Source organism: Macrosteles quadrilineatus, unplaced genomic scaffold (genome assembly GCF_028750875.1).
Source record: "Macrosteles quadrilineatus isolate MER2022 unplaced genomic scaffold, UCM_ALF_1.0 Scaffold_5__1_contigs__length_97177068, whole genome shotgun sequence".
NCBI lineage: Eukaryota > Metazoa > Arthropoda > Insecta > Hemiptera > Cicadellidae > Macrosteles > Macrosteles quadrilineatus.
This window is the reverse complement of record NW_026542598.1, coordinates 37,688,874-37,710,963: the sequence shown is the minus strand read 5'-3', so window position 1 is coordinate 37,710,963 and position 22,090 is coordinate 37,688,874. Positions and strand designations below refer to the sequence as shown.

The window sequence follows — 22,090 nt, the reverse complement described above, 5'->3', positions numbered from 1 at the left end:
AAAGGCCTAAGCAAGCATGTCAGCTATATTATTATAGATCCATTCAAAATTTTACAACTTAAACCATTATTATCTTTGAAACGGTTAGGTTTATGAAAATAATCACAAGAATAAAATCGTCTTAAAATTACATTTTCTACCAGAATACATCATAAAATACAGGGTGTTCCATAAGAAAAATCAAAGTTGGCGGCCATATTGGAAAAATGGCGGCTAAAATAATTTTTTTGACTTGACTACAATTTTTTAAATAAAAAATCCAAGGCACTTACCATTTAACTTTTTTTGATATCTCTTATGGTTTTCGAATAAAACGGCTGGCACACTTATATCAATCACCGTATTGTACACTTTCCTCAGGGACGTATTTAGGTATCTGCCGCCTCTAGGCAACAAAGTTTGCCGCCCCCCCTCCCCGCTCCAACACCCACTTTTCAGCGCACACCCCGACCTCCCCAATGGCCAATACATGCCCTGCCAGCTGATTTTGTAGAAAAATAATCGGTAATATTGCATGCTGCATCAACAAATTTAATAACTTTTTCACCACACTATGATGTTTTTAGCTGTTTTACATGCGTTAATTGGTGGCTGAAAGTTGCGTTTTGCCGGCCATGCCAGCTGTCATCGTCATTTGGGGACCGAGCAGGTTCTTACGCAAAATTAAGGAACGCGGCAGCGTTCCGCCCCGCCAAGTCCCCCAGCGGTACACAGCTGCTGCAGTGTATATATACATGACGTGACAAAGTGGCTTTTTCACTCGTCTATAGCTCTGAAGAAACAAAAGCTATTAAAATAATTGTCCATCTATTGGATAGGGGCACTCATTCTCAACAAAATAAAAAAAAGAATTTAAAAAACGGTTGTGTTTGAGCCAAGAAAAACTAGTTTGAAAATTCACAAATTTTCCGTGTTCTCCTTCTCCTCCTCCTTCTCCTTGAATGTTGACGGACCTACAGCCCAAACCACTGGCTCAATTTTAATGTTCTTTATGTTGTTTGAAAGCCCTTAACGTGTAGATGTGCCTTTTGAGGGTCTCAAGTCGGTGAGTTGACCCATAAACCCTTGGCAAGCCCCCAAAGTACGATTTTGGCCCATTTAAATAACATGGGATTAAAATCAAAACAAAAGAAGGACCAGCTGCGATTAAATCTCAGTTAATTTCAATGTTAGAGAAATTCATAGGAACAGCTGAAAAATTATTTGAAGGCCGAACTATATAAAACTACTTAGAGCAGTGATATTCCCCGATACTTTCCATTGAAAAATGCAGTGTACCGATGGTACACTGGTACAGCAGCTCGTCATTTTTAACAGTTTAATACTACTTATCAAAACATATGAAACCTAGGAACTTGAAACTTAGTACTAGGACTTAGGTTTGTTTTATGTTTTGATACACTAAAACAATCGGGAAATTCACTCTACGTATGTTAAACAAGCAATCCAAAAGTGATATGTAAATTTAGGATAAATGAGTTTTTCAATATTTGATTGTCTTGTGCTATTTCTAACAATCCTAATCTGTTGGCTTACATTTTTACTTATCTAATAAGGGCTCAATTTACACTAGTCTTTAGATATACCTACGGGTTTAATTATCAGAACACTTATGTAACACCAACGCATTTTATGTTGTTCAAGATGACCATTGATGAAATTTGAAACTGATATTTTAACTGTTAATTTTCTACAAAAATAAATAAAATCTAACAAAAAACCACAAAGTGGTATCACTTTCCCCGCCAAGTCAGCAATCCAAAAAAGATAATAAATCATTACTTTTTCCGCCAAGAAAAACAATGTAATGTATGTAAGTTTGGCAACTTGGCGGCAGACTTTTGCTCGATCACTTTAAAAAAATACCATAAAAATAGTTTCATTGAGCAAGTATCTCTCCCATTAGTACATTGCTAGGTGAGAGCTTATTTTACAAAATTTGACCTTATTTGTGCCACATTTCATAAAATCATAATAGTGATGGTTTTATTTACTGATTACCTCGAAATTATTATACTTAGTTGGACTAATTAATTAGAGAAATTGATTTATGAAATTATCCACGAACGTAACTTTAATGAAAAAAACCAAGCAAATGTCTGCTAGCCGCCAAGTTGCCAAACTTACATACATTACATTGTTTTTCTTGGCGGAAAAAGTAATGATTTATTATATTTTTTGGATTGCTGACTTGGCGAGGAAAGTGTTACCACTTTGTGGTTTTTTGTTAGATTTTATTAGGGCCGCAAAATCAGCTGACCGCTTACTTTCCTAAAACATGAATGCATATTAAATACACAATCAGTATCCATAGCATTGCAATAGAATTGTTTTATTTTCACCGCTGCCTAGCAACTATTTATTTTAATTTTTGCTGATTCCTCAAATTATTTCTTCACATAACCTTAAAGTTGTAGTTGTGTTGCCTATCAGTGTGCATCATTATTGTGGTGAATACTGCATAGTGCTAATAAGGTATAGTGTGGTGAAAAATAGCGTTTGTACCACGGACCGAAATGGTTTTGCAGCTCTTGGTCGTTTTAAGTCGACTTCGTCTCGAACTTAAAAACTATCTCGAGCCGGCGAAACCTCATTTTCGGCCCTAGGTACGAAATATACTATTTCATTTCGACCCCTTTTAACGGACGTTTTTGCGCCGTTTTTATGCAAAACATTCTGACTGGGATAGGCCTACACGGAATGCAACTTTTTTTATCAAAACAGCATTTTTACAATCCCATTTTGCGGCTTGAAACGGCACATAAATTGTCTGTATACAATGGTTCTTATAACGCATTTCATTGAACACTTTTAGTGAGATCCACTTGAGAGACGCGCTATTGGCTTTGATTTGAAATGAAAGAAATATGTTAACTTATATTATTTTTTAATTTACAAAAAACACATGAATCGCAAAGAAAAAATTACGTACTTTTACAGAAAGAATATACAGTTTTAAACTAGTTAAGTTTGGTACAGTAGTAAGTAATTTGTTCACACTTTCCTTCTTGATTTTAACCTAGCAAGAAACTTGTAGCTAGCGCTGTCGCTGCGTAGTGGTGTATGAAGTAAACAAAGGGGAGTGTTTTCTACGTTTGTCACTAGGCCTACATAGCGGCCGGCACGGCGACCCGCTCCCCCGGCGAACGTGTCCGCCAGACCAATAGGGCAGCACGGACAACTCTACACAGCTGTGTAATAAACTATTGACGTTTGTTTGACTTTAATGCGTTCTGAAATAGTTTTATACTTAATCAAAATATTTGAAATGGCTGTTTTGCCGTTCCCAGAATTTTTTGCTAAAATTTTTTTTAGATTAAAATCTCTTTAATTTTATTTTTTTACCCTCAAAATTTTGCCGCCCCTAAAATTTGCCGCCCTAGGCGGGCGCCTAGTCCGCCTATTCGGAAATATGTCCCTGACTTTCCTTTCCTTTTATATTTAATTTTTTTGTGTTCTTTAATGTTGTCTTTAGCAATGTAATGCTGACAAATGACAAAAGATTCAGATCATGGGGTTTAGAATAACATGTGGTATTGTTTCTACTCGATGCAACCCGACCCTCAGTTTTTGACGATCCTATTGTCAAAAAGACCTAGCAGGCTAGGAGACTGGCTAATAAATAATTCCAATTTACTGTTTAACATTACGTATCTGCAGACGAGACTTATCTACTTTAGGTCGGGTCAAAGATGTTGACCATCAATTTTCAATATTTTTATCTTTTCTATTCTATATAACACTTAACTGGTAGTAATAATAAAACAACTTTATAATACAATAATTTAATGAAAACCTCACATAAGTTTAAATCCTAATATAACGTATAACTGTAGAACAAATAATACAGAACTATTTTAAATAAAATAATGGAAATAATTAACATCTCTGAATGAGTTAGAAATTCACAAACAATCAATGCCGGAAAACTTAAATCACTCAACAATCTACTTTTAAGCAGAACACTTTGTATTATACAGGGCTTTGTACCTTCAAGAAAATAAATTTGCTTGCATTTGTGAAATTGCAAGGTCAAAACTATCCTGACTATTAGAAAATATACATTTTTGTAGAATAATAAGTAAATAAATGCAAGGAAAACAGAAAAAAACGTCATGCAAAACCCCATTTTGCTTGAAATTAAAGTAATGCTCATGGTGTCCTCACTGTTTTTAACTATTAAATCAACAACTTTTGAAGTGTAACCAAAAATTTCATAAAATGTTGCACTTGGTGCTTAACTTGTGATTCAAACCACAACAGATTTAGCTGTCGAGCAACTTTCTTACATAATACATTGTTTCTTATCAATAACATCTTAGATTATAACATAAAGGATATTTTATACAAGAGAGAGGTTAAGTTTTTATGCGTTATCAGAGCTAGTCTTGATTCCAGCCATTTCCTTAATATCCTTGATCAGTCTTCTGCAATGGTCTGTGACATCAGGCTTCTTAGCGGAAACCACAGACATTCTCAACCTTGTTTCGTCCTGCAAAATCAAATTTTGGTCAAGTTGTGAACAACGAATGTGAAATATGAACACAGCTGTCGCAGCAAACTTGTTCAACTGATTTACTGAGTGTGTATACAAAAAAGTGTATAAATGAAATGTACATTTAGATCAACGCCAAAACAATTATTTGTGATTGGTACTTAATGTTTGCTGCAAAAAAAGACACAATTGTTATTTTACTTAATTTTTTTAAAGTCTACGATGAAATTAATGAAATAGACAAGTTTTTCTAAAGCATGATTCTTTGTCGCGATAACTTGGCATTTGGCACTCCAACATCCCGAAAATTTAGCAGTGTTCCGAGTTGTTAAAACCCCTTCAACCCTAAAGATCCAAATCTTACCAAACCAAAATTATTATAAAGCGCATACAAATGAATACTAATTCTATGAATATTTGATTTTACAAGTTAAATGACATACGTTAGGTATATTGACAAATTCCAAAGATAATATTTTATTACCACCAAAGTATTTCTCATTTCTTTTACTTCATTCATGTGCCCACTGAATAATTATTTTCAATTCAAACCATTCTCTTGCGTAACATAAATAAATCGACTCACAGCTTTAAGCTTCATTTGAATTTTATTTTTCATTTCAAGATGGTAAAATACACTTCTGAACACACACTTTTATCGCTTAATTACTTGGCTCGATTCAAACCTTAACTATAATATTTAACAATTGTTACCTTTGTTAGAGAGGGGAACTGAACTTACATTATATGTCTCCATCTTGGCTCGGAGGCGGAACAGATACTCCCGGAACATTACGGTTGACAACACTTCGTTGAGATTTCCCTCGTCCTGATACTTGGGTGCCACTTCATCAGGAGTTACTCCTAACAGTTCGATGGCTTGGTCTTGGAAAACATTGACCCATTGAGACCCAGTCCAGTCAGCAATCTGAGCCTGTAATCAACACGACCTTGAAGAATTCCATTGACCTTTGGGTACTGCAGTGGTGATTCTATATGGACCAGCTGTAGCTTATTTTGTATTCAAAAACAACATAGGTGAATGAGCCTTTACAGATAGTGCTTGTTTTATTTTCTCTTCGTTTTTGTTAATTGTGATAATGGATGTGACAAAAGAGTAGGGATGGATTGGTCCCAAAATTTGGGGAAATTTTCATGGAAAAAAATATTCCCAAAAATATGGACGGGATTTAATCTGATCATCGGCGATTTTGTCGCTTCGTGATTGACGATTACGCTGCTATCGCGAGCAAGATGTTCACGATTGTTCCACCAACGCAGAAGGCGATGTCATTTCGACGATCACACCGAGACCGCAGGTCATTTCGACCATCGCGCCGTGGCCACGAGTCACAAGTTTCTATACCTGTAAATGTTTACCCATTTTTTGGTTTTCTAGATTAGTGCCACAAATAGCAAAAATTTATTTTGTTTGTCTATTTTAGTAACTGCAATACTCAAGACTTTTAAAACAAACCCTTTTTATGCACAGGAAAAATCCCGTCCTGTCCTGAAAATTGGGAAGGAAATAAAAATCTTGTCCTGTCCCAAAATAAAAATTCAATACCGTCTATGCCTACAAAGAGATGCTATGGCTCACAACAATTCGACCTATCAGCTTGACTAGAGTAAAAAAATTGGCGTGACAGAAATCTGTTATTTATATCAGCACACTTTGACGAAGGCTCAATTCACGGTTATTTTTATTCTAAAACTGGCTAAAAATTTCCCATGGGAATGGAATGTCTAGTTCTGTCGATAATTCATAGACGAGGTTTCCCTCTTTCTGCTACTGACACTAAAAAGAATAAGAGTAAGAATATTTATTTTTTTTCAGTAATACAAGTATTACAGTAATTAAATTACAAGATAATATACAATACAATACCCCCGCCGCAGCAAACCTGCAGACTTAGCGAATTTCCATTTGCCTGATTGGATTTAAACTAAAATGTCTCCTTAAAAATATCACATTTATTCCCTATTTAAACAGAATTAGTTTAATGAGTACTTAGGTTTGCTGCAACAGGGAGGGTAAAAAAGTTTTTTATGTAAAATATTAAAAGGTACTGCGGTTTAGTAAGAAATTAATGTATTTTCGAAATTTGATCAAAATATGTCCATAAACAAGCAAACTACAACAGTTGACTTATTCTCCATAAGAATAACATGGGAATTTTAAAATTACAATTTTTTTGAATTTTCTCCGTAACAATTAGGCGCATAATAACGCTTCAATATACTAAATTATTTGTTTTTTTAAGCTCTACAAAATGGTTTGAAAAGAAATTGTGAAATTTTGTGTTTTTAGGGTCAAAAATGGGAAAAACCTATTTTTACCCCATAAAACCCCCGTTCCCATAGTCCGATCATGCTGGTTCGCGAACTCATTCAAGTTTATCCCACCTTACACCTTCAAACCAAATTTTATCAAAATCGGACAAAAATTACTCAAGTTATCGTGCGGATGGACACACACATATATATATATATATATATCTCTATATATAGATATATAAAAATTTGAACGAATGGTGTTTTTGGCCTCTGGGGACATCAAAATGAAAAAGTAAATCGGTCCCGGGCTTAGGTCTTACCATGAGACCTACGGTAATAGCTACTTCCCTATAGGGAAATTCGCTAATACATGCAAAAAATACCCCCGCCGCAGCAAACCTGCCAACTAAGCGAATTTCCATTTGTCTAAATTGATTTTCAGTTAAATATATTTTAATAACATTAGGTTTAACGAGTACCTAGGTTTGCTGCTACAAGGAAACTAATAAAGTGTGTTTTTGAGTAAAATTTTGATAGCTTAGTACAAAATAAATAAATTTGTCAAGTTTGATCAAAATATATCCATAAACAAGCAAACTACAACATTTGACAATATTCTCCATAAGAATAACATGGGAATTTTAAATTTACAATTTTTTTAATTTTCTCCATTACTAATAATCGAACAAAAATACTTTTATATACTAAATTATTTGTTTTTTTAAGCTCTTTAAAAAGGTTTAAAGAGAAATCTGGAAATTTTGTGTTTTGAGGGTCAAAAGTGAGAAAAACCAATTTTTACCCCATAAAACCCCCCGTAAAGCCCCATTCCCATGGTCCGATCGTGATGGTTCGCGAACTCATTCAAGTTTATCCCGCTTTACACCTTTAAACCAAATTTCATCAAAATCGGACAAAAATTACTCAAGTTATCGCGTTCACGGACGTATATATATATATATATCTATATATATATATATATATATATATACATATATAAAAATTTGAACGAATGGTGTTTTTGGCCTCTGGGGACATCAAAATGAAAAAGTAAATCGGTCCCGGTTCTAGGTCTTACCGTGCCACCTACGGTAATAGCTACTTCCCTATAGGGAAATTCGCTAATAAATATATATGTAATATTCTTTTAAACTAGTGTCCCACATGTCAGACTGACTAAGAGGAATAAAAAACTGGCTTAGTCACAACAATATTAACATAGTAAAAAACCCTAAACATTATACCTAGATAAAAATTGTGTTTTTGTGCAAGTAATTGGGAGAAAATGTAGGGCCCCCGAGTCTAAGCCTGTTTGGGGGTTCCTTCATTATAAAAATACCCCCGCCGCAGCAAACCTGCCGACTAAGCGAATTTCCATTTGTCTGAATTGATTTTCAGTTAAATATATTTTAATAACATTAGGTTTAACAAGTACCTAGGTTTGCTGCTACAAGGAAACTAATAAAGTGTGTTTTTGAGTAAAATATTTATAGCTTAGTACAAAATAAATAAATTTGCCAAGTTTGATCAAAATATATTCATAAACAAGCAAACTACAACATTTGACAATATTCTCCATAAGAATAACATGGGAATTTTAAATTTACAATTTTTTTTAATTTTCTCCGTTACTAATAATCGAACAAAAATACTTTTATATACTAAATTATTTGTTTTTTTAAGCTCTTTAAAAAGGTCTAAAGAGAAATTGGGAAATTTTGTGTTTTGAGGGTCAAAAGTGAGAAAAACCAATTTTTACCCCATAAAACCCCCCGTAAAGCCCCGTTCCCATGGTCCGATCGTGCTGGTTCGCGAACTCATTCAAGTTTATCCCGCTTTACACCTTTAAACCAAATTTCATCCAAATCGGACAAAGATTACTCAAGTTATCGCGTTCACGGACGTATATATATATATATATACTTTTGTACCCACCCGGAGAGGCAGTCACCGCGCTGGTAATTTACTCGGTGTGGCAGTCACCCGCCCGAAAGCCAGTCAGCTCTCCCAAAAGCCAGTCAGGTATGGCTTCCCGTGCACTTTATACGTTTGAAAACAGCTAAACCGGTGCTGCTGCCTGTGTCAATAAGCGTAACTGCAATACCAATGCGAAGACTGTCTCATCGTGTGTTCTATCGTGGAGTAGTGTAGCCAGTACGGCACCCTCCTCGCCTACTTTGTAGTGGTAACACCCAGCGGTCAGTAACCTTCGTTTACTCCTTGTTACTATTTATGTTGGGATAGTGATTAACTACGTGTTAATGTTTAAACATGTTCATATTCCAAATAAAGATGATGCACCTCTAATAAGGAACTACGAATATTAATTAATTTTAATTATAAATGGTTGAATCTTAAAAACCTACCCGGTCATCACCCGGGGGGTCTGGGGGGCATGGAATACCCCCCAGGACCGAAGGGGGGGAAAATTTTTTGTATTTTATGGTGCTAAATTGCAGTTTACAACACCTCTGGAGGCTCCAAAGTAGAGAATAATATTGGTGTATTACTACTAAAAATTCGTTTTTTACTGTTCTGAAATCCAAACAAGTTGCCTAAACTACTATTAATCTGCGTGACGTAATTTTAATAAAATTAATCAAGCTAACAAAACTACACTCAAATTATAGAATAAAGCATACTAGTGGTCGTCCAGTGATCGAAAACTCGACCAAAAATATGTAATGTACACGCAATGACTATTGGATACTGAAGTAGACACTATATGTACCAGCTGCTGTCATTTTTTTAATTATAAAACATTGTACAGAAGACCCTATATTATAATCGGCACTGTACCACTCCGGCACTCCAGTAATCCGGCGTCTTTTGGCGGGAGGTCTACCGCGGTCGCGGCAAAATTTTGATTATCTCCCGCGGCCGTGTAGATATCATCATTCTCTCCCGCGGTCATGAAAACGTCATCGTCGTCTTGCGCGATCGCGGCAATATCATGAACATCTCCCGCGGTCATGTAGACATTATCGCTGTCTTCCGCGGTCGTGGCAAAATATTGTATCATCTCCCGCGGCCATGTAAACAGCATTGTCTACTCCCGCGGTCACGGAAACGCCATCGTCGTCTTGTGTGATCGTGGCAAAATCATGAACATCTCCTGCGGTCATGTAGACATTATCGTGGTCTTTCACGGTCGCGGCAAAGATTTTATCATTTCCCGCGGCCATGTAAACATCATTGTCTACTCCCGCAGTCACAGAAACGTCATCGTCGACTTGCGCGGTCGCGTCAAAATCACGAACATCTCCCGCGGACGTGTACACGTTATCATCGTCTCCCGCGGTCACACGTCATCGTCGTCATGAACGATCGTGGCAAAATAATGATCATCTTTCGTGGCCGTCCACATTATCATCGTTTCCCTCGATTACGGAAACGTCATCGTCGTCATGCCCGATCGCGGCAATAGCGGTTTCCGATCGCGCGATCTTCGGAGACGTGTTTTAATTGCATTTTTAAGTGTTTTTATTGATAACATTCCAGTAATCCGGCAAATTTATATAATAACAACACGTATTGTGTAGAGTGTTTACACACTCATTTGACTGTTTCTAGAACGCGCGTTGCAAACGCTCCCGTGTGCCGTGTGTACAGGGTAACTAAAACCGGCCCCCTTGGGCCCCCTCCCTGGATACGCCACTGATTGACGTACAATATTTACAGTGTGTCCACGGACCGGGAAGATCGGGAATTATACGGATTTTCTTTATCTCGGGAAATATACGTGAATCTTCTCCGAGATACGGAAACAGTTTTTTTACGTTATTGCGTAACGCGAAGGAGGAACTATTACATGTGGCAACGATATTATTCTATCTGATAAGAATAACTACAAAACTACACTCGATAGATAAAAGATGTTTATAATAATTTTAATTTTACAAACAAACCATTATAGGAATTCTATTTTGGGACGGATGAAAGATAAGGAAGCAACAAAAAGTGGTCACGAGTGCTAATACAGGGGGGAGGGGTACACCATGACAAACGCCAGAAACGATTATTTGTTTACTTATCAGATTCCTTATCAAATCTCTCTCTCTCTCTCTCTTTCTCTCCCTCCCTCTCTCTCACTCCCCCCCTCTCTCTCTCTCTCTCTAATGATGTACAGTTTGTGGACTTTACTATTTAAGTTTCCCTGAAATTATTTCAGTTCAATCCTATACCTATCCTTATGGTTTCCTTTCTATTTTTTTTTTTTTTTTTTTTTTTTTTTTTTTTTTTTATAAATAGTAAAGCTGGCTAAACTATATTTTATTTTGTTTTCTTGAAACCAAACACTCTTTACCATCCGGTATTCTGCAGAGTAAAATGTTTGACACTTTGTTTATAAAAATTGAACGGCCTCACAATTTCGTGTTTTATTTTTTTTAAGTAATAGTAACTTGGATATTTATAAATACCAATAAGTGCTGCAAGCTGTAATGAATGCTTCTGTTTAATATCAAAATAAGTTATGAATTGATTTTTGATAATACATCGGCCATTGAATACCAACTATAATGTGATGGGGTTTTCTATTTGTAGCTTAAACTTGCAAATATATTAGAACCTCGCTCAACTGGGATCGGATCAACATGATGCCTATATATTATTTAACCTCAGAAATCCCAAGAAAATGTTTTATGAATTGTGTTTTTCAGTCTAATATTTCGATATGAACTATATATCTATTTACGGAAATTTTTATCTGCAGTAGGTTCCCATTATTGAAACATTACAGTTCATTTGACAAAAATAAGATGGAAGCAAAACGGAGAAATATCGATCAGTCGCTTCAATGTCAAGCTATACGCTCGCACCTACAGACTGACAATCGTCTGCTCCTGTCTGCTGTCACAACACTACATTTTGTGGTTGGGTCTTTGGGTGATTAGTAACCATGACAACTTGTGGATGGAAAGAAACCAAAGAAAGAATAGAACAAAGAGAAATAATAAAAGGGGTTTTACATCATTGTTATCTTTATCTTATATTTATCACTGTTGTTATTACCAGAAAGACTTAAAGTACAGTACTATGATTTTATAGTGTTTTATGAGTTATTTAATATTTTTATCACCATACTTCTGTTCTGAAACATCATGTAGTCGTAGCCTATGATGACTACGGTATCAGTAGTCTACTAGTCTAGATTTCCTTTTGTTTTGTTCTTTACGTGTTTTATTGCCGTACAGTAAGCAAGTTTTGTTTTGTTTGAGTAAGCACACGGTGTAGTTTTTATTACTGAACCAAGGTTAATGACATAACATATCATGGTTGCACAATACCTATTGTATTTTGACTATGTAAAATGCAAATTTATAATCGCGTTAACGTCCATTTTTACAGAGTGTCCCGGAACGGCATTGTTCCTGAGTAAGCACATATATAAATATCATATTTAAATTTTCCAGAAGTCTGTAGTTACTTACACAGCTAAAGATTTTTGGGCCTAAATGATTTGAAACCTGTACATAACATATTTTTGGTCGAGTTTTCGACCACTAGTTAAATATAACAGTATTATAACAATCTTTATAGTAAGCAATATAAGCTTGAATCGGACTTATCTGCCTTCAGCTAATATAGTACGTTAGAGAGTATGCCCATGCTGAAGTTTTCTTATACTTGAAGAATGACTTAATTTAGTACTAAGAAATAAATCACACATCTTTCATACACTGTACTATGCTGTTTTAATGCTTTGTAGCGGACATATTTTGATCCAGTGGTGGGTGTTTGGTGTTTTGAATACGAATACTGAATGGCTCGTTTTAAGATCGTGTCATTACAAATCTTATCATTTTAAAATTTTCTTACACGAGAAATGCATTTTCCATTTTTAAATTTCTCAGGTACACATTTTATGAAATAACATTATTGCATTGTTTGACAATAATATTGTACTTAGGAACTGAAATAAAATTCAGGAGGTCAGTTATCAAACATACAATAGCCTTAAATAACGTTAAGTATTACTAATTAACGTTAATCAAAACCAGTAGTCAATATTTAGGTTTGTTGCACTAGATTTAGACACTTTACTTTATTTTGGTAAATTTTAATTACGTTACTGATCAAAAACGCAAACTGCGGACTTGCATTTGCTATTTTATATTCAGGTCGGATTTATTTAAAACTAAACAAATACAAACTCATTCGTGGTCCAAAAATCCCCCTCTTCCAAGTAAAGCTATAACGGCACATTACAAAACGAGAAAGTTGAAATTCTCAGAACTCATCTGAATGTTTGTCTACCTCTTGGCGCATCCCTTGCAGTGATTCAATGGTGTCAGATTCCAACCAGCTTGTCGTGTGTCGAGTGCTCGAAACTGTGCAAATTTGACTAGTAGAGTAGCAGTCATCTTTTATAGAAATAAAATTACAGTTTTGTCTGTCCATTGCGTAGAATCATGCAGTTTTTTGGTTATTTTTACGTTTCATAGCCTAAGAAAGCCGAAACGAGTATCATCTCAATTTCTGTCTGTCTGTCTTTCTGTCATTCTGTATGTACCGACAAAATGTAAATTTACGCTGCCTACTCTGAGAAAACTAGATTACGGTATGCTATAGTATGAACATCTACCATATCCATAATAATGTTCTACCGCTGCATCTAAACAGCAGAAAAAAGTAAATCACCAAAGATTCGCACAATACGACAAATTATTTATAAAAAAAAAAAAAAACATAAGCATAACTGTAAACAATCCTATTTTGTCACTTCCAATTGTGTATCAAAGGTTTTTGTTGCGGCTTGGTTCAAATTAGCTGTTGTCGTAAATGAAAAAAAATAATAGTGCTGTACTGTATTGGTAAACCCTATAAATCCTTAATGCTTTTGAATATCATAAAACCAACTTGTGTAATTGAAACAACAGGTAAAATTCTTTAATTGATTTCAAATATGAATACTGATAAGGTTAACATGGGAATTCCCAGGGCCACTAGGGTGGAGCCCGAAAGGATCTGAGCCCGAAAGGATCTTTGAGATAAGAGTATGTCTATATGTTAATCTGGAATGTGAGCTATCTTCATATCGAATTCCAGCTCAATCTGACCAGTAATTAATGCGTAATTGAACTTCAAACAAACAAACAAACTCACACAAACTTTCACATTTATAATATTAGTAAGGTTAGTAAGATAGGATGTATTAATTAAATGTTGATTACTAGCTGTGTGCCCGTTCTACGCACGGGGATCTTATAGTGGTCAGTTATATAAAGAACAGCAGATGGTTTGCGTATTTTCAGATATACTGGCCAGACTATTATATAGAAACAAATACAGTATCTGACAGTTTCAAGTAAAAAAAATGCGTAATAAGACTCTATGTGGGGTACACTTTTGTATCTGATGGCACAAACAACTAAATGATTATTCGATTGTTTAATTCGATATATCGTTTGGTTAGTTAGGCTAGGTTAACCTTACCTAACTAACCAAACGACATAAAGTTAAAATACTATACCTCAACCTCGCCATTTAACATTCAGGTTGGAAATTTCACTATCAAAGGTGCTCTTTTCCTGTCTGTACGGAACACTGAGTAATATGCGCTACCAACTTATAAATAATTGTTTAGGCCTACGAACCCAAGAGATGGGCAATTGGTCTATTGGCTGTATGGTCCAGCGAGCAGCACATAGCGTTGAGAAGACATATTGGAAAAGCGATTTGAGCATAATCCGTAAACCTCTGTTACAATCACCCACTGCAGTTGTCACTGTACATTTTACACAACCACCATTCAAGTGCCGTCAATGAGTTGAAACCTTTTGTGTAAGCTATTGGTAACGCTTATTTACAAAATATAAGTTTCCCAGCCATACAGAACACTGATTCAAGGTCTTTTCCCCGGTTATCAAAACTCAATAAAAATGTTATACACAAAGAAGCTCTTTTTTCATTTGCAGTTACCCTACACATTATTGCACTTGCGATTAATTAAATCCGTTATGTAAGGAAACACGGTTTTAATCCAACTTGGTTTGGATTTGCTTTTGAAACGTGATCGGAAATGATTGCGGTATTTGTAAACAACATTCAATGTAAACATATCAGTGACAGCTATAGAAAAATAATCTTGATCCGAACAGCTGTTCGCTATTTCATAGATGATTATGTGATAAACATTGTGAGAAAACTTGACAAAAATCACACAAAATTGGGTTTTTAAACGTCCGTAAGTTTTTTTACAAATTAGTAAGGCCATATTTTAATAGCTAAAGACACTTTTGCCAATCCAGTGAACACATTTAAATGATTTGGATTTTGATAGGTACTCTTGTTTTTCAGGAGAAGGCCGTGTAAAATGGCTTTTGGTCCGTGACAGACAGACAGAAATTGAGATGAGACTTGTTTCGGATTCTTGAATGTATAAAACGTATAAGTACAGACAAAACTCTAATTTTATTTATATAGATTTGTACCTCTGGTGATTTTTATTAAAAGTTTATTGAAGTAAATAAAGAACAATTTACAAACCATCCGACCAGTGTTTTTATTTAAAAACTACGTAGGCCTATTTGATTGGCTTTGTTTTCTGAACTAAAATATAAATTTTCTGATCTATTTTGTGTTCCTGGTTTCGAAACACAATTTGGCAAAACAATTATTTATTCATTAAACAACTTGATCGAAAAATAATTTCTTAACATTGGAGGACAATTTTAATCATAAAAAACTTTTGAATTCTAATAAACCTAGCTGCTGTACCCGTGTTTTGCATCGGAGAGGATTTTGAAGAGAAAAAGTTTGATACACGTCATATATATATCAAATCCCACTCCAAACACGTCATGTTAATACGTTTACTTCCTTAAATTAAGAAAGTCACAATCTCCAATTAACAGGCTCGTAGCAAAAATTAAAAGTTTCACAATTCGAATAGTTTCTACCTTTTGGACCGTAAAATCAAACCACTGCACTTACAGCTGACTTCGTTTAACATTCTGTTATCTATATTCTTCAAAAATGTAAACATTGTGAATCTTTGAAATCCCATTGGGCGTAACTCAAAGAAAACACGTTAAAAGTAATCGGTATATGTGTCAACCAGGTACAGGGCTACCTCTTGAATTTATATAGATAATAAATCGAAAAATAAAGAAAATATAAGTTGATTGATTATTGTCCGTTATAAGATAAACAATCACGAAACATGATTTGATTAAGTAACCACACATCACTGAGTCGATAAATTCATTCTCATGTAAAAATCGCTTCGATTGTGGCTATATATAATAGGGAAATAACATTTCACTGTACAACGAGCCCAGTAAGCTCGAGAACCAGCAATAAGTTGGAAATAACCGGCCGAACCTTTAACCATCCACTGGCTCGCTAGTCGCTACCCCAGGTCGGTCGGTAGCCCAACAATGGAACCCGTTAGGTTCGCCCCTGCCTCTCGCCACAAGAGAGACAAGAATTTTGCTTGTTCCCCCCGCCATCGATTGTTTGAGGCGGGAAAACTATCTATGTGCTACGGCCCACGCAACACAGGATATTGTTTCGTATTATAACTGTGAACGTTAGCTTTTATGCACTCCCTTGGAGAATAATTCAAAACTGCAAAGAACATTTTATAATCCCACAGTATACTAGATATTTAAACTATAAATACTTTGGTTGTTTGAAAAAATATTTTTGGACGATAAATTTTGCAAGAAATTAGAAATTATCCAATATGTCCGCTTGCCTCCAAGGACTCAACAATAGGCCTACTTGTGCGACTATAAAGCAATAACTCCCCCCCCCCCCCCCTTGCGCTTGCTAATTAGCTCGGTACATATTTGTATCCACAGTTGGCGGGACAATAGCCATTACGATGACCAAAGATTACATTGGCATTTAGGTATTTAACCTGTAGAATAGTAATTTTTAAGTAATCTGGAAGACAACTAATTGAAATGAAGTGCGAAAGATTGGTTATGAGAGTGCTCAATGCTTGAAGCATTATCCGTTTGTTTGAGGTGCGGATTTTCAAGCTTGTAGAACAAATAAATATTATACAAAGTAGAATGGCAGGGGTGAAATTGACTGAAGTGACAGGATACCCGGTGGATTTTCAGTGACTGGATTCCAGTGGTATGCGGTAAAATATATAGTGACTGGCTTAGCAGCACAAATTTTACGTGACTGGCTTTCCCGTGCAAATGCGGTGGTGACTGCATTAGCATAGCAGTTTTTACGTAATTTTATTTTAGTATTTTTAAGAAAAAAAGAGATATATACATTCAGAAATGTCTAGGCTTAAGATATTTACCAATATATATTATATATATATCATAGTTTTGAAATATATTGGGGGGTGCAACTGACTGACTTCCAGTGTATATTTCATGTGACTGACTTCCCGGGCGCGGCCGTGTATATATATATATACATATATAAAAATTTGAACGAATAGTGTTTTTGGCCTCTGGGGACATCAAAATTAAAAAGTAAATCGGTCCCGGGTCTAGGTCTTACCGTGCCACCTACGGTAATAGCTACTTCCCTATAGGGAAATTCGCTAAAACCAAAAAATTAAAGAAAGACAGAGAAATGACTTAATTTGAAAGCTTTTGTTTTAACTTCAAATTTTTGTAACACAATATTCTTATTGACTTTTAAGGGACACAAAAACAATAATGAATATAAAGAAGATTAAAACAAACCATAGTAAGAGTCACAACCATTATCTTAAGGATAACACAAAGTTTTAAATGCACAAACAAAAAATAATTTTGCTTTTCTACATGATGTGGAAATTTGTCAACCTATACCTCTTTTTATAAAATTTTATTGATAATTATTAATTAAATGTTTTTTTCTCACCGAAAACAAAAATCTCCATTTGTAGGTGTCAAACTCTTTGTTGCATTTCTCGCAGCGGTAGTAGCCATTGTTCTGGTCAATCACCTGCGGAAAAAGGTTAATCAGATGAAAAAACAATTAGGTTTTACAAGTAAGTGCAACTCCTACAGATTAGGTTGACACATTATTGGCCAAATGTCTGCCAAAACATGTCTGTAACTGTTTTTAGTAAAAAGCTCCATAAATGGCTTTTAAACAACCCTTTTTATAATGTTAGTGAATTTTTTTATACTTGCCCACATGAGACTGATTTTATGTAATTTAACTAAATGTTGTGTATGCATGGTATTGTAAATGTTTTTTCTATGTAGGCCTACATGTCAGATGTGTTTTTAAATTTTACATTTTCTTATTGTTAGACCGTGAGAAGTCTTGTAAATAAAATGTGAGGATGTCTATTGCTAATTTGTAATGTGCTGAATGACGGAATAAATGCCTTATTAATGCCTTATTGAAAGATTTAGGCCTACCACAAATGGATGCTGATTGTAAAAGTTAACTTAAGAGTCCTTGGAGCCTAGACTTTTTAATAAAACAATTAAAAAAACCATAAAGAAAATTTCTAATCTCACAGTTAACCAGATATATAAACTAAAATCACTCTGGTGTTTGAAAACATATTTTGAGATGGTAGATAACTCTTCAGCAGTAGTTTGAAATTAATGAAAGTAACATTGCTTTTATGGCAGGCAAATCCAAGAAGGCCGTCAGTTTCCATAGACTCCCTTGGAGAACAATTTAAAACTACAGAGAACATTTCTAATCCCACAGTTTACTAGATATTTAAATTATAATCAATGTGTTTGAAAAATATTTTTGGGCAATAAATAATTCTTCAGCAGCTGTTTGAAGTTATCCTAGATGGCCACTAGCCTCCAAGAACTCTTAAGATACTTATGAGCTCACTCTATTAACTATTGGTTAGAAATTAATAAAAAAAAACATTGGAGTAATATAATCACTGGAAAAGGCCATAATATGGCTCACTGAATATTAATTTGAGTGATCATGACGTTTTAGTTAAAGATGGCTTTAGGCCAGGGTTTGGAGTTTGTCATGGATAGGTTTAAGAGTAGGTTTTTACCTTTCTGACAAAAAATATATGAAAACGAACAATTAAACATAAAATTTTCTGTGCAATTGCACCTTCTTCAGTAGTTCTTTGTCTAGTAGGTTGTTCTAGCAAAGAAACAGCTTTGTTGAGTTCTTTGTTCAAAAACAAAGACAACAATGTGCAAGGGGTGGGGGGTTGTTATTCCACACTCACGACACTGGCTGAATTTGGTGGTCCCATTAAAAAATCACATCAATTCACAGACTTTTCTAAGTCAGCGAAATTCCCAAAACCCGGTTTCCCATATGAACATTCTGATTTAGGTTAGGTTTATGAATTTTAGGTTAAGTTGAATAGTTAGGTTAGGTTTATATATTTGTATTTTGACCTAAAAACAAATGGCTGAGAATATATCAGTAAACGAATGTAACATACCTTTTTCTGACAGTTCTCTGAAGGGCACGCCTTGTACATGCAGTTTTGTCCGCGTACATGTAAAACTGTGGCCAGTACAGTCAGGTAGTCAGGCTTGTCTCCTCCACCCAACTGAGCATCCTTGGCCTCCTTAAACAACATCCACTTGCCTGACGAACCTCCTGCAAACCACCATTCAACACAAACGATTCACTTCAGGTCGTAAAGTTGAGCACAAGGGCCTGGGTTTCAAAGTTTTTGCTAGAAGAGCAGGCAACCAGAATAGTTCACTTTGGCATTGAACCCCAACAAATTGTCAACTGTAACAAACGCTCGAGTATTTTCATCTACGGAACTTCCTGGCAACCATTGGACCTCGTCCTCTCTTCCTTCTTTGAAGATTATGTCAGTTACAGTGAAATATTCTTACTTCATTTATTTTATTTCAAAGACTAAGTCCAATTTCTACAAGTTTCCTTAGTAATCTAACTCCAGTGATACAGTATTAAGAATGATAATTTGTCAATAGCATCAAAAGTAGAGAATAACAATATTTATCAATAACAAAATACCAACATGAAAATATAAATCAATATATCAATAACAATAATATCACAACAACTAACAACAGTATAATATTTAGCTTATAGTTTTTTGTGTTTCATTTGACAAAATGGACTCTTGCCGATTCAGGTAATCCTGCTATTCTAATTAAAATCCTTGAAATTCCCAAACTTAATTTTACTTACGTAGTTTGTTAGCTGAGTGGCAATGGTACTTGAAAAAAAAGAGGAATGAGGGAAATGCTCCCAACATTGAGAGCTTTGGACCTTTCGTCACAAGTGATTTAATAGTTGTTTACGCAAAGCCAGGAAAGATAGTGTTAACGACACAAGTAGAAAATTTAAGGTACGAGCCTTGGCCTGTACCTTAAAATTCCTACGAGTGTCGTTAACAATTTACGCAATTTAAATATTTACGCGAGTTGTGTACACTACTTTACCTACGATCGGTTTTTAATTACTAATAATCACTACTCAAAACTTCTAAGAGAGGTTATGTTTTCGTTTATAAACTCTCATTCTCATTGAAAGTGATGCAACGAACCATTGTACCAAACACTAATTGCACCACTCAACAATTAAATTGGCCTGAACACCAAACACTAATTGCACCACTCAACAACTAAATTGGCCTGAACAGCTGATTAGCTGATGTTCGAAGTATTACAATTTTACTTCTTCTCTCTCAATCCTTGAACCTCATTGGTCTGTTACCCGTGTTGTTATGTAAAACAATGCTGTTATGAGAAACTTTTCAATTCTAAGAACTGAACTGAAACGGCTACATTTAAAAACAGTCGTAGGTAAAATAAACTAAAACAATTGATTGTTTACATGACTACACAAAATAAAAGCAACTCTGAGACAATTTTACACTAAGCATTTTTAAAAGAGGTTGGCGACCTCTTTTAACCTTGCATTTGCCCGTCCACAGACTACAGATCTGTGCATGGAATGTATCCAGCAAAGCAAGAGGTGAGCCGGTACAGTACGAAGGTGAACTGTACTGATAAATTTTAGTGGCAGTGACCAGGATCCGAACCCACGACATCGCTGCCTTGGGCCCGAAGTCCGTGACGCTACCAACTAAGCCACCGACTCACCCAAGAATGATATTTAAGATATTTAAACTCAAAGCTCGTCACTCAAGTAACCTACCATCGCCACCCTGTCGTCTTGATATGTTGGTGAAAGTTGCCTCTTTGTCTTGACAGAAGTTTTCGAACCAGTGCTGCAATTTATGGCTTTCGTCAATGTCCGGGTTGACTTGCATGTTTGACGAGCCGATCAGTGAAATGCTCTTGTTGCCCAAGTACTCGCTGACCCGTCCGCCCTTGATGGCGACCACGCGGTTGGTTGAGGCGTCAAACTCCTCGGCTTGTGTACCCCACAGTGTGACTGACACCTGTATGTGAAACCTGCGTTAGAAACACTGGACTGGCGTAATATCAAAAGATTAATTAGGTTAATTTAATTAGGTTAGTTTGTTAAAGAGGTTAGCAGCCTTTTCCTTGCATTTGCTTGTCCACATAAGGGTGAGCCAGTACAGTACAAGGGTTTCCGATAAAGTGGTGAGCACCAGGAACGTGAACCCATGACATCCAAAGATACGTGGCGTTACCAACTGAGCCACCAACTCACTAAGATTGTATTTAACTGTGAATTACTAGGCAGTTGACAAGAGTTTTTAATCATCAGTTTAAAATGGCCTAACAGTTTAACTTTTTTCTCAAGAGCAATCCTTATATATAATACGTGAAGGCGATTTCTACCAAACACTACTCCTTGTTTGAAGTTTATTGTTGGTGATGGTGAGTTAATGTTGTTCAAAGGTTTATTGCGGACATTTTCCATCACGAATATAAAAAACAATACACTTATGTATTGTTGGTGTATTGTTTTTTACATTCGTGATGGAACATGTCCGCAATAAACCTTTGAACAACACTACTCCTCTGTTAATAATGGACGGATTTTTACAAACGACGTGTCAAAATAAAGTATATTTTGTATAGACCCCTTTCACCAATTCCTGTAATAAAAGTCCTCGGGCTTTGCCCCACAGGCCATCAGAATTTAAATATTTAATTAGAAACTTTGTCCCCACTAATTTGAGAGAACGGCTGGGCGTAGAAACTTGGTAGAGGTGTCCAAAGAAAGGTCTTTGTCTGTAGATGAGTTATCAAAAGAAAAACTAAGCAAAATCCCTTAGGACTCTGCCCCAGAAGCCTTTAAAGATCCCTCCACAGAGTTGTTTACATTTTGGTCATGTGAATAATACTTTTTAATAAAACAGCTGTTCATTTTTAAATTGTTTTTCAAACAACACACATTTATTGGGAGTTACTGAATTCTACCAAATAAGTATTTGCAACGTTATTTTCTGATTTTAAAACTGATTTTCTCCTTTATCATGTCTTGCAT

General features: G+C 35.5%; 1 protein-coding gene across 1 annotated transcript in view; it reads right to left on the bottom strand.

Moving 5' to 3' along the window:
- Positions 1-3,769: 3,769 nt before the first annotated feature.
- LOC128995824 (replication protein A 70 kDa DNA-binding subunit-like) overlaps positions 3,770-22,090 on the bottom strand; it is a 30,421-nt gene continuing 12,100 nt past the window's right edge. The window contains exons 8-12 of the mRNA XM_054420841.1: positions 20,825-21,071; positions 19,125-19,285; positions 17,597-17,680; positions 5,238-5,429; positions 3,770-4,492 (exon numbers count right to left, since the gene is read on the bottom strand). Coding sequence (XP_054276816.1) covers positions 4,367-4,492; positions 5,238-5,429; positions 17,597-17,680; positions 19,125-19,285; positions 20,825-21,071 — 810 coding nt within the window. The 3' untranslated portion in view covers positions 3,770-4,366. The remainder of the gene's footprint in view (positions 4,493-5,237; positions 5,430-17,596; positions 17,681-19,124; positions 19,286-20,824; positions 21,072-22,090) is intronic.